Here is a 13,107-nt window from a genome sequence, read left to right as displayed (position 1 = left end):
CTAATTAGACTCCAATACTGTTTGACAGCCACTATAAACGACGGGTTGAAAAATAGAGCACCATGGCGTTCTATTAGAGGTTTTAAGGTAATTGATAAAATGTTAATAAGTATTGTTCTGTGAAGACACACGCAGAAAAGTACATACTGAAATTTTATCAATTAACAATTATATATATAAATATATATGCATACATATATACAGTGTACATATGTACATATGTACATCTATACAGTGTATATATATAAACAGAATACACATATACAGTGTATATATGTACACTGTTTTTTTCTGTATGTAAAAATATTTTGATGCTGTCAATTCAGAAAATAGAGAAAGAAAAATTTTCCTAAAAAAAGTAGGAAACTATATACTATATTTAAATTTAATTTAAGCTCTTTTACAAACCTAAGAGTTAATATGTATTATGTTTACTTTCCTTTGTGATGAGTTAATGTTATATAAAACAGAAATAGCGTATCATTGAACTGTAAAGATTTAATAATTCTAATTGTAAATATAAGTTTTTTTAACTGTCAACCAGCGTAACAATCGCTATGATGAACAATTGTGCCTTTACAATGCAAAAGTTACAATAAAGTAGCTATATAGTATACAGAAATGCAGTAGTTCTGCGTAGTTCTTCATCTATCATTTGTTAACAAACAGAAAAAAATGAGACAAACAGGATGACAGTGTGACCTCCATTCTGTAAAATATATTGCTTATATCTGAACAGAACAATGGAAATGAGTCAAACTTGGAGCAGCGATAAACAAACCCGGTTAATTAGAGTGCCATTTGTTACGGTGTTAAAAGGTAGATCACAACAGACTCTTCTCTCCTCCTCCTCTGGCAGTCCCAGAATTTCACAAGCATCTTAAGTTAAAAATAGGATCATTCACAATGCAGTACTTTGACTATAGATGGAGCAAAACAACTACCTATTTTTATATGAAATAAAGTAATTGGAGTCGTCCTATCTTGATGTATTGCTAAAAGAGAAAGCTAACATTACATTAAATGCATTGATTTGCTAAACATTTTTAAGCTAGTTAAAATAGCTACGTAAAATCTAGCCATTGCTATTGGGTATATAAACTAGGTTTTTAGATCAGCAGGTTATGAGAGTGAATAAACTGCATTCATTATACTTCTATTATTATTAATACTAACTATTATCATTACTATGATTACTATTGTTATTATTATTACTATTATTGTTATATTTTGTCTTTATGTTCAGCAGCTGAATTTGCTCATTTATGTTTACCACTGCTCCCAGTGCTTCCACGACGATTGGTACTACCGTCACTGATATTTTCATATTCATCTCATCTCTCTTGTCAGGTCATGATATCTCTCCACTTTCTCTTCTTCTGTTATCCTTGCGTTTCCTGGCACGGCCATGTAAATACTACATGTGTGGTCGATCTCTTTGTCTTACACAATAGTGTCTGGTGTGATGATGATGACGATGATGGGCTGGTATGATTTAGTCTGTTCGTACAGAAAAGTCCCACAGTATTTTTGTTTGTCATTTTCTGCCACACTTTCTGCCTTATGCTCGTACCAATTCTTCTTTTATTCTAACCCATACTGCTTGCACAAATTCCAATGAGTCAGTTGTGCAACCGTGTTGTGTCGTTTCTTATACTCGGTCTGTGTCATTTTCGAACACTCGCTGAGTATATGAAAGGCTGTCTCTTCCCTTTCGCCACACATTCTGCATAATGATGTTCCTCATTGTTTCTCTATATGAACTTTCTTCCATCGTGTTGGTAGTGCCTGATCCGGTGCCACAGTGAGTAGGCCTTCTGTCTCCTTCTTCATAAATCTATTCTTTAGCCATTTGTAGATTTTCTTTGGGTCTATTTTGTCTGTGATTTTGGTGTATTGTCCTTGTAGTGCTTTGTTCTTCCATTTATGTTGTTTCTCTTCTGCCTTAGTGTCTTTATACCCTTGCTTGGTCTCTTCCTTCTCAAAACTCTTCAGATGTTTGTTGAGTCCTTTGTCTTCACATTTCACGTAGTCAGATAATCCTATTCTTCTGTTCAGATGGTATCCTCCACATTTTTGAGTCCTCTTCCTCATTCACTCCTTGTCAGATACAGTTTTGCCACATTAGCCACAAAGTGTAGTGCTCTGTTCATAGTCATCAATTTTCTTGTTTTCCTATTCATCATCTGTAATTCTTCCTTTGCCCAGTCAGGTATTCCTCTAGGTTACCTGACGAAACTAACCGCCCATCTGTTTATCGCTTTAATTTCATTTCCTTCATTCAGCGTTGATTCCGGTAATAGTCTAGTTCTCCTGTAGAATTTCTTTCTCGCTTTGTCCTTTGTTTCTTTCATTTTTATGTCGTCTGCTACCAGCACCCCTAGGTACTTATAGTCCTGTTCCCCGAGATCTTTCTTAATCCCTCCATCAGGTAGCCATATGCCCTCATCCTGCTCACACTTACCGCTCTTCATAATCACTGTCGCACACTTCTGTATTCCGAACTTCATCTGTATGTCTTGGGAGAAAATCTTCACTGTCTGTACGAGTGACTCCAGCTCATTTTTGTTTTTCCCGTATAGTTTCAGGTCATCCATATAGAGCAAATGGTTTATTTTACCTGACTGTGGTCTAGCAAAAAATACCCTTGCCTTGTCTCCCGTAGCATCACCCTCAGAGGAATCAGGCACACCATGAACAGCAGTGATGACCAAGAACCTCCTTGGAATATCCCTCTCTTGATGTCTACATTTGCGAGTATGCGTCCTCCGCACTCCAAGTTGGTATTCCACTTGCTCAGTCTCCTAGAGAATTTTCCAAGTTCCCTCCTGTACCCCCACCATTCCAAGTACATCAATAATCCGCGAGTGTGGCACTAGCTCATACGCTTTCTGGTAGTCAATTCAGCCCATGACTAATCCAGTTTTTCGATTCTTATAGTCCTTCAGTATCACCTTATCCAGCATCAAATGGTCTTGGTTTCCTTTGTATCCTGATCTGCATCCCTTCGGCTTTTCTTCTATGAGATCATTTTCCTCCAAGTGCTTGTAGATTTCTCTAGTCACCATGGTGGTCAACAGTTTCCAAACAATCGGTGAGCAGGTAATAGGTCTATAGTTACTTGGTGCCCTTCTGAATAAGATTAGTTCTTCCAGTTGTCATCCAGATGGGTGTCTGTGCAGTCTCTAGGCAGTCATTCAGGTAAAATACAAGCTTCCTGTGCAGGTTGGTCAGGTTTTTGATCCCAGAAACCCTGTACAGAATCTGCGTCTGGAGCTTTCAAGTTTGGTAGTTTCACTAATGTACTTTTCAGCATGTTCTCTGTGATTACTATCTCATCCTGATGTTTTCCTCCTAGCTTGTTCCTTACTCTCTCAATCCATGGTGCTGTTCTGTCATGTTCATGCACGTGTCCCCAAATCCCTGTTCAGAATTCCTTAGATTCCTCCTCGCTTGGTATTTCGTCCTCTCGATCCTCTTTTTTCTGTATACCATCGTAGAATCTATTCTCGTTGTTTTTAAACACTCTGTTCTGCTAATATTGTTTCACTTTATCATCATATCTCTTGATCTTTGCTGCTGTCGCTATCAGTCTTCGTTTCAGTTCTTCCAACATGAGTTGGAATTCTTTGCATTTTATACTGTTATCATTATTATTACTATTATAATTATTGTTATTATTATTTTTCATACAGAGAAACACAATGATCATTTTATCCTTTTTTGCTACTACTAACTGCTAGCAGCAAATATATTTTTTGTGTTTACAGATTTTGTGTTACATTGTATACACATAGGTAACTTGTGCTATTTATAAAGTTAAAAAATATTGCTGACATGAAAACCCTTGTTAAAGATACTGCAGGAAGCTGGCCCAAATCAAGAGTTACACTTAGGCGGCAAACAGCATACAAGTTTTCAGGCTAATACTTAAATATATGAAAAGATATGACTAGTATTTATTATATTAACACACCGGACTTACTATATTAACATAGGTGACTCGCTATAATTATGTTAACGTGTTTGACTCATATCCATTATATTAATATGTCCGACTCATATCCATTATATTAACATGAATTACTCACATCCCTTATATTACCATGTCTGACTCAGAACCACTATATTAACATGTCTGACTCACATCCCTTATATTAACATGTCTGACTCACATTCATTATATTAACATGTTTAGCTCATATCCATTATATTAACCTGTTTTGCTCACATCCATTATATTAACATGTCAAACTCACATCCATTATATTAACATGTCTGACTCACATCCATTATATTAACATGTCTTGCTCATATCCATTATATTAACATGTCTGACTCACATCCATTATATTAACATGTCTGACTCACATCCATTATATTAACATGTCTGACTCACATCCATTATATTATCATGTCGAACTCACATCCATTACAAACTCTATTTCTGAAAGACTCCGCAGCTTGCTGTTCTTCACAGTTATCAGCTGACCAGCGTGCCCATTGAGACCAGAACTTGTATCCTTTTGACAAATAGATAACTGATGAGAATTAACAAATGTTTAATTAAAACAGTGAATATTTTTCCTATTGCTAACCTTTCATATACCTTTCTTGTGTTTACCTATTTTAGCATTCAACAATGTAGAGCACCGGTAATCACTGGACTTTTTGTTGACTGGTAAACACTGTGTTTGTGCGTAAAAAAAGTTCGCAAACCCAAAAAGCTCATAAAAAGTCTGGCCAAAAGTTGAAATTTTTTTATTGGTATGATGTTTTTTGCACTAACTACACTGCTCTGGCTGCAATTTTTTATGATATTGAAATAAAGTCAACAAGTGAGGAGATGGGAGGCAAAGAAAATGCATAGCAGTATGCATTACGTTTTTTCCTTCTTTGCTTTTCACTTTATACACATAAAAATACATGAGTTTGACATGTGCTGTTTTGTATGCAGCTTGTACAAGTTTTGGCCAGTATTAAAGAATTTTAAAAGCTAAAAATAATAACAATAGATAAACTACACGGAAATCAAATAAAATGAGATGTGTTAAAAATAAAAACTATGTGTTAAAGCTATTAAAAGTAAATAATTAAATAAACAACTAAATAGAAGTTAACAAAAACATGAGGAAAAATCTAAAAAAAGCAGAAACCACTGATCAAATAAAAATGATACAGATTAAACATATTAGTATGAAGTTAAGTGACAATAATAATAATAAGATTTACCCGGATAACTGGAGTCTGTTTTCTCACAAAGATAGTTCTCAACAGAAGCCCAAGTATCACAGGTGACTTTAACAAGAGAGTTCTCAACATAATTCCCGATGCTGTTCCAAGACATTTTTATTGCGTGACAACCATTTAGGTCGGCGGCGACCGCGTCATCAAATTGCAGCAGATCTTCCGGCCAAGACCATTTGCTGCCAGGAATGATTATATCATTCTCAGAGTTAACCCAGAAACCTGTATTGCAGACATTATGTTAAATATTCAAGAGTGAGAGTGTACATCAAGGAATACTTAGATCATCAAAACAGAACTTTAGTTTTCAAATAACCAAAACATTCTTCAACAATGTTCCATTATAATAAAAATTATGCCTCGTACTTCAGGTAATGGAATAAGGCCTATTAGAGATGTTTAAAAATAATAGCTAATTTTTTCACAGTTCAATTCATAATTGTCTCAAATCAATTAAAATTTCTAAAACACTTTCAAGTTTATAATATATATATATATATAATTTTATTGAGCAATCCACAATCTTATGGAAATTTTTATAGAAAAAATGTTTTACATATGTTGCAAAAAAACAATGAAGGTTATTGCCACTTGGTGTCATGCATAGAACAACCAAAGTATATACAAAGAAGATTTGAGACTACTCGGTGTACATCTTATCTCTTTTGACAATAAAAAGAATGAGCAATACAACTGTTGATTTCATGTTTTGGTAAGTACTCAATAGAATTATCACAGAGGTTCAGATATGCATGAAATATCATTTTCATGTGGGTTATGTTTTCTGCATAAGATCTCTGTTACAAAATTTGATAACTAGATCAACAATCATGATGTATTTGTGATTAGGCAGAGCAAGTGTAAGTTGCTAATAATGTGAGTCACTAACGAGTGTGAGTCACTAGCGAGTGTTAGTCACTAGCAAGTGTTAGTCACTAGCTAGTGTTAGTCACTAACAAGTGTGAGTCACTAGCGAGTGTTAGTAACTAGCAAGTGTGGGTCACTATAGCCGAAGCGAAAATGGTTTGCTACATGCACATAAATTTGAAGGCCTGTCAATACATACCATCAACAGACTTCTACTCAAAAGTTTTATTGTATTTGACTGTTCCACAGGTTTGGTTAAAATTATGTTTAGTTGAAAATGAATTGTGCTATCCTATGTGCTTCCACGGTAGATGTAAAGTTGTTAATATTGTCTAGGATCAGGGGGTCTGCTTGTATGTACAAGGTTAGGCCCACAATGTTAAATGATGGAAACAGGAAAAGTACAATGTTATGAACAGAAGAATTTAGTGAAAGACTATAACAGTAAAAAAGTATTTGACAGATATGACCAAAGAAGTTAATCATACACAACACAGTAGGTAACAACAATGTAATACGTAGATAGAAAGCAGTTGCTCACATAAAATATATGTTTTTTTGTCATAAACTAAAACTCTCTAGAGCTAAACAAGCCAAGTTTTAAAAAATGTATATAAATTACTAACAAAAGTATGACACTTAATGTAGGCTAAGATTTGAAGTGTTATATTTAAGTCTTACGGTCAGTTTCACTGTACTTCAGGCCAATCCAAAAGAAGTGTGAGCTAGCTTTTTCTCCATGTAAGTTCAATTTCAAATCAATATTCATAATATCAAGGATGAGATTAGCCTCTTCCTTTGTGGGAAACATAGAGAGGGACCCACCGTACCCCCTACATGACTGCTGTGCATCGTCAAAGGACACCGTCTGCTGGCTCCATTGCTAACAAACAGAATTGAGAATAAATATTAATACAATAATATAATAGATAAGAAATGCAACAATATGTCAACGTGGAGCTACAGTCAAACACATCAGCTTATGTTTATCATGTGTTTCAATACAGGCTTTATTTGGTGTGCTGGAAGCAGTTTTAATTTCATAAAGCTCTAAATCTCTACAAACAGGCAAAAAACGAATTCTTAATACGAAACAAGCAAACAAAGGTGTATTGAAGAGGAGAATGCATATTCATATAGTTTATTTTCAGAAAAGGAACAATGCTTGTAGTATTGCATTTGCTGTTATGTTTTTTTATTGTTTGGATATAGCTCGCTTTTAAAATAAACATACTAACAGATGCTTACTGAATGATTATCATCTGAGAATTTACATCTACTGGCATTAACATATTAACAAACCTTCCAATAGCGGCTTCCAAATCGAGACACTGGCAGATCTTCATATTCGGTTTGTTGCGTGAATCTACAGAAAATTACTATGAGAAATACACAAATGGGATAGAAAACAGAGAACATTTCTATTTGTATTATAAATGCGTTTTGCTTGACATTGTGTTATGACATACCGCTACTGCCACATGCTGAAAACTGAGCTTACTCTTTCTTTATAGCCACACTATTGTTTTACCACAGTTGTAGTGCTACATAAACGCATCCAAATTCAACATACAGTATAAATATTCTGTATACCGTGTTTGATTCATATTCACTTTGATAACCTTTCAGGCTTTGCTTTACGTTATCTTTAATAAACTTAACAACACACACCTTCTTTGTTCATCATGGAGCGCCTTGCTACACCAGCCTTTGCATCGATATTTGACAATGGTATCCTTTGATATAATAAAACTGCGTGTGAAAAATGCGGATATGACTCATGCTACTCCAATCTAAACAATTTGCTTGTTCGCTAAAAGAGGGTTTGAGCTTTTTGAATTTTTGCCTATCTGTCACGGCTTGCCTTGATAGACAGAGACAGGGAAGCTATACATCTGGTTCATTGTCAGAGTCACCTAAAAACCACTAGTACAAGCCACTCGTGCTGTCTAGTTTTTAATGTGAGCAATCATCAGAGTTGTCTACTCTTACTGAAACTAGTCGTAAAAAAAGCACAGGCTCTATGCCAGTTGTTGTTGCGGTTAGTGTCTTGGCTTTTTTTATCTTTTTCATAGTTGTCAATGGGCTGACAGCCTCATGCCGAGGCCTTCTAGAGTGAAGATAAAAGAAATGTGTGAAAAAGAGTCTTGACATCAGCAAGTCTTTATATTATTGAGATAGAAATTCAATAAGGCCAAATTTTACTATACAATTTTTGTTTTTTACCAATTAAATTTTTATAATCATACCTTCGACTAATGCTTTTGCTCACTTAATTTGGTATAGCAGAAATATTGAAAGCACAAAAATTTAGTTTTTAAAGTATTTTTAATGCAAGTCATACAGCAAATTGTGTTGAGGTTTTGTTATTTAATTCAAATATAGAGTTTATGTTTATTCATAGGAGGCTGTGTCTTGATAGAAAACTGTTTTGAATAAACGGTAGGCCTATCTGATAAAACAGGAAAAACTACCAGATCTCCTGACTAGATACAACATGCTACTACCAATATATTTTTAGAAAAATTTGTTAGGTTACAGATTTTTTTTTCATCAATTCCAATGCACACATAATTTTGAGTTGTACCAGAATATTGAAAGAGTTTTGTCAGAGTTGTCTGCGTATTGAGAGGACAATTTCTTTACTGTTACAGCAACTTTTGGAAACTAAAAGATCTCTCAGCCTTTAACATAGCACAAGCAGTTTTACAAGTTTGTGAATACCAAATCAGATCCAATTCATTACTTGTCAAAGTAAATCAATTGACTGGGATAAAGACTATCTTGGTTTTAAACAACTAACGAATAACTAAATAGTTTGTTGTGTAAACTGACATGAATGTCAATTTACACATCAATTGACTTCTAAATAGCAGACTTTCAAATAGTTATTGAAAGAGATGAAGTTGAAGCCATTCTGCTACGAAATACCATCATTACTGTCTTACAATCTGAAAAAAATCTTTACTAATCTATGTGATCTTTTTATATGACAAAAACAAGAGTGAAAGCATCCAAGTATTTACCAACTCTTTTTTTAAATATAAGATAGCACAAGTTACACAAAACTATTAAAGGCAGACAATTACCACATAATTATTTTATAATTATCATATTAATTATTATAATTAATATTATAATTTTATAATTAAGTAGGAGTTTATACCACTTAGTGTATATCATACTCTTTGCTGGTATACCTCAATCTGTGTAATGATCTTTATTCAGTGCATTATTTAAACGTGTACGGTCTATTGACATTTTATTTGCTTACATTTACAAAGGAACCAGCTAAATATAAAAAAGCGTAACATTTGCTGATGTTGGCTTTTTGCCTGGCATGTATGTATTCTTTATATGTAAGTGTACGTGCATCTATTGGTATAATACTCAGCTTGCCATTAATGAACACTTATGCTCAATCCTATGGCTTGGCATATCTATTGCAACTTATCAAATTTCAGCTATTCAGATTTGAGTAAAGAATTACTTCAAGTGTTGTAAGACTTATCTGAAATCTTTTCTAATTTGAAATCTTCAATTGATTAATGCAACAGGTATTGGTAGTATTGATTACCACAATAAAGATTGCTCATATATAACAGGCAAATGCTATTGACTGCAAACTGAGTGGTCACGATTTCCAGTAAATGAGCAACACGACTTGCATGACCGTGCTCTTGTATTAGAATCACCGAATGAACTCATTCAGTACAAATGATATATTAGAAACGTCAGAGAGAAGTTATTACATCACAGTTACTCAAAGTATCGAACTAAACTAAAAAGCAATTACAATGCACTGAAACCACAAAGACCTACATAATACTGTTGGGTTGATTATTGATAGTATTGCATTATCCTACCAATCAATTTTACAGAAGAAGAATTTTATTAGAGAATAGTTCGAGTTTATTATCGAACTATTGATGCACTGCTAAGTTGTTAGTACTAACGCTCAGATAGGTCTAATCCTGAATAATGACTGTTTAATCAATCTGTCTTGTTGATCAAGATTTTTTTAATTGACCTTCCTAGATGTGAGAATCTAAGACTATGCTCTAAGAAAGGGAATCCCCAAGGCATGCAAAGAGGGGTTTTACAATACTTCATGTGTAGCGAATCCCCTGGTTCGTAGTTATATTGTCACATACAGGTGATGAGGCATAGTGTATATTCTATTAAAAGTTTATTATATATGCTTGTCAACACCGTGAAACTACAATAAAACAATAACTCGATTGTCGATAAAGGTTATTGAAAGTATGCTAATTATACAGGTAGCCATCTGCAAAGCCATTTAGAAACATATAAAATAAAACACATAAAATGAAAAATATAATATTTACCTTAATAACACATCCAGGAGATTGCTAAATAGTATGTGATTCTCCTTCTGTTTAACTCTTGATTATATGTGTATGCGATAGATATTGGTGTAATGATGAAACTTAATACAGATAAAAGAAAGTATCAGCATCAAAAAATGAGGCTTAAAAACTACATGTTGTTGGCTCAAAGGCTGACAAAACAATGACACCTAATCAAGCTGTATGGCACTGTGGCAAGTCAGACAGACCACACAAGACCATTAGACCACCCAAGATCAACTGGCATTCGCTCTGGGCAGGAACAGTGAATCACACAGGGTGACTAGATATTGCAGTGCACTATCAAATTAGGAAATTTAACAGACAGCAGAACTTTACACTCCCACCTTAAATTTTCATAATTTTCAACATGATTGGTGCTAGCACATATCATTTGATTTGACTGATAAAAGTTTAATCAATTTCACAACTGGTCTGATTAGAAATTTCCCAGAGTTTTTTGCCTGTACACGGTTGCCTAACAGTACTTTAGCTGAGCGTATTTGTCCATCTTGAGATGTGTAACAATCAGAAACTCGGCCTTTTAACCAGACATTTCTTGTTGTTTGGTCATCTTTGATTAATACGATGTCACCTACTGCTATATTATTTGTTGTCTTGTGAACCCACTTTTGACGAGAATGCAGTTGGGATAAGTATTTTGTCTTCCATCTTTTCCAGAATACATTAGCAATGTGTTGAACCGCACGCCAGCGCTTGCGACTGTACATATCGGACTCATCAAAGCTTCCAGGGGGCGGTAGGGTAACATCAGATTTCATAGTCAGAAGCATGTTAGGACTTAGAGGCATGTCTTCTTCAGTAACCACAGATAGTGGTCTGGAGTTTATGATGGCCATGACTTCGTACATCAAGGTGCGAAGGTGGCTTGTGTCAAGCCTATCACTATGAGACTTCAAAAGAGGCTGAAGGACATTTCTAGTAGTTCGGATCATACGTTCCCAAACGCCACCCATGTGACTGGCGCTGGGAGGATTGAGTTTAAACTCAAGCATGCCTTTTTCTGTTAAATCTTGAACAGCTCCAACAAAGTTAGTGCCCTGGTCACACCAGATTTTTCTAATAGGCCCGCAAATGGCTATAACGTTTCGAATTCCGTTCACAAAGGCTGTTGTGCTCATATCGTCCAAAACTTCAAGGTGCACTGCTCTGTTTGCGAGGCATGTTACCATGAGTCCATATCGTTTTAGCTCTGTCCTTCTATCTTTGACCATGAATGGTCCAAAACAATCGATCCCACAATAGCTGAAGGGAGGCGATTGGCTAGATCTTTCATGAGGAAGTGAGGCCATTTGGGGTGTTGGAGGTTTAGCTCGGTGGGATCGACAAGTAATACACTGGTGTATCAAAGAGGCTATTATACTTCTGGCACCTATTATCCAGTACCCAGAAGATCTCATCTTGGCCAATGTGAAGCATCTTCCTTGATGGGTCACTTGCTCATGAAGATGCTGAAGAAGAAGGCGAGTAAAATGCCCACTTTTGGGCAGCAGAATTGGATGTTTCTCAGAAAAACTGAGAGCTGTGCTGCGATTGAGGCGGCCTCCTATTCTCATTACTCCATTTTTATCCAGAAAAGGGTTCAGGTTGAAAACTGTACTCTTTGGATTTAGTGGCTGCTCTTTTGTCAGAGATTGCACTTCTGGAAAATGCTCAGCTTGTATGCATTTAACTATGTACAGGAGTGGTGCGTTAATTGGCAGTTGAGTGCCCTTTAACTTGGCTACTCTATTGAGAAAGAATTTAGTGACTTTGATAGCTTTATTCCAACTAGAGAATCGCTGTAGTCGCTGATAGAGAGTTTGACTGGGACTAGAAATCATTTGGACACAAAGGGATTTGACTTCAGGGTCATCAGGTTTTACTTCGGGTGTCAACTGATCAGGAAATTGCATAGGTTCCTTCCAGAGAAAATCTGGACCTGTAAGCCAGTTAGATTTTAACAGCTGAGTGATAGTCAGGCCTCTTGAAGTGTGATCGGCAGGGTTTTGATCTGTAGGGACATAGCGCCAATTTTCAGGACTTGAATTGTCTCTCACCTGCTGAACTCTATTAGTCACATAAAGATGAAACTGTTTAGTTGTGTTTTTAATGTACCCAAGAACAATTTGAGAATCTGTCCAAAAGGTTTCTGTGGTATCAATCTCTAGCTCAGATTTAATAAATCTTGACACTTTAGCTGCGGTAACCGCTGCTTGCAGTTCCATGCGCGGAATGGTTATGGGCTTGATTGGTGCTACTCTGCTCTTGCTCATTACAAGTGAACAATTTATTTGTCCTTGTGTATTTACTAGTCTGAGATAACTAACCTCACCGTAACCACGAGTACTTGCGTCACAGAAGTGATGTAGCTCAGCCTTGAAGATGTCGCCAAAGTCTGTCGGTTGATGACATCTTTGGATGCTTATGTTTGTTAAGTCTGGAATAGAAGCTTTCCATTCCTTCCATAGTGACAATAAATCACCTGTCAGGGAATCATCCCAAGAAGCTGAACTTCTACACATATCCTGTAGAATGTTTTTGCCAATTAAAATATATGGCGAGAGGAATCCAAGAGGGTCAAAGATTGAGGCCACCGTAGGTAGTACACCCCGTCGGGTGT

General features: G+C 35.6%; 3 protein-coding genes across 3 annotated transcripts in view; 1 reads left to right on the top strand and 2 right to left on the bottom strand.

Annotated features, from left to right (window-relative positions):
• LOC137390647 (uncharacterized) overlaps positions 1 to 2,125 on the bottom strand; it is a 33,877-nt gene extending 31,752 nt beyond the window's left edge. Inside the window, 1 exon segment of the mRNA XM_068076974.1 lies at positions 2,099 to 2,125. Coding sequence (XP_067933075.1) covers positions 2,099 to 2,125 — 27 coding nt within the window.
• LOC137391756 (tyrosine-protein kinase Src42A-like) overlaps positions 1 to 13,107 on the top strand; it is a 216,268-nt gene that overhangs the window by 151,397 nt on the left and 51,764 nt on the right. The window lies entirely within an intron of this gene.
• On the bottom strand, positions 3,194 to 12,712 carry LOC137390646 (uncharacterized). The gene is made up of 5 exons (XM_068076973.1): positions 11,115 to 12,712; positions 7,417 to 7,480; positions 6,796 to 6,997; positions 5,233 to 5,469; positions 3,194 to 3,423 (listed from the first exon to the last, which is right to left on the bottom strand). The coding sequence occupies exons 1-5, from the start codon at positions 12,710 to 12,712 to the stop codon at positions 3,194 to 3,196; spliced, it is 2,331 nt and encodes a 776-aa protein (XP_067933074.1).

This window comes from Watersipora subatra, chromosome 3, assembly GCF_963576615.1.
Source record: "Watersipora subatra chromosome 3, tzWatSuba1.1, whole genome shotgun sequence".
Lineage (NCBI taxonomy): Eukaryota > Metazoa > Bryozoa > Gymnolaemata > Cheilostomatida > Watersiporidae > Watersipora > Watersipora subatra.
The sequence above is the reverse complement of the archived record's forward strand: the minus strand, read 5'-3'. Positions and strand labels throughout refer to the sequence as shown.

What these genes read in the sequence shown, in the direction of transcription:
- LOC137390646 (XM_068076973.1), bottom strand. Translation starts at nt 12,712, where the DNA reads ATGGAACTGCAAGCAGCGGTTACCGCAGCTAAAGTGTCAAGATTTATT. An exon ending in TTGGAAGCCGCTATTGGAAG is followed by an intron (nt 6,998 to 7,416) that starts GTTTGTTAATAT and finishes TCTGTTTGTTAG; the next exon opens with CAATGGAGCCAGCAGACGGT. An exon ending in AACAGACTCCAGTTATCCGG is followed by an intron (nt 3,424 to 5,232) that starts GTAAATCTTATT and finishes AATTCTGAACAG; the next exon opens with GGATTTGGGGACACGTGCAT.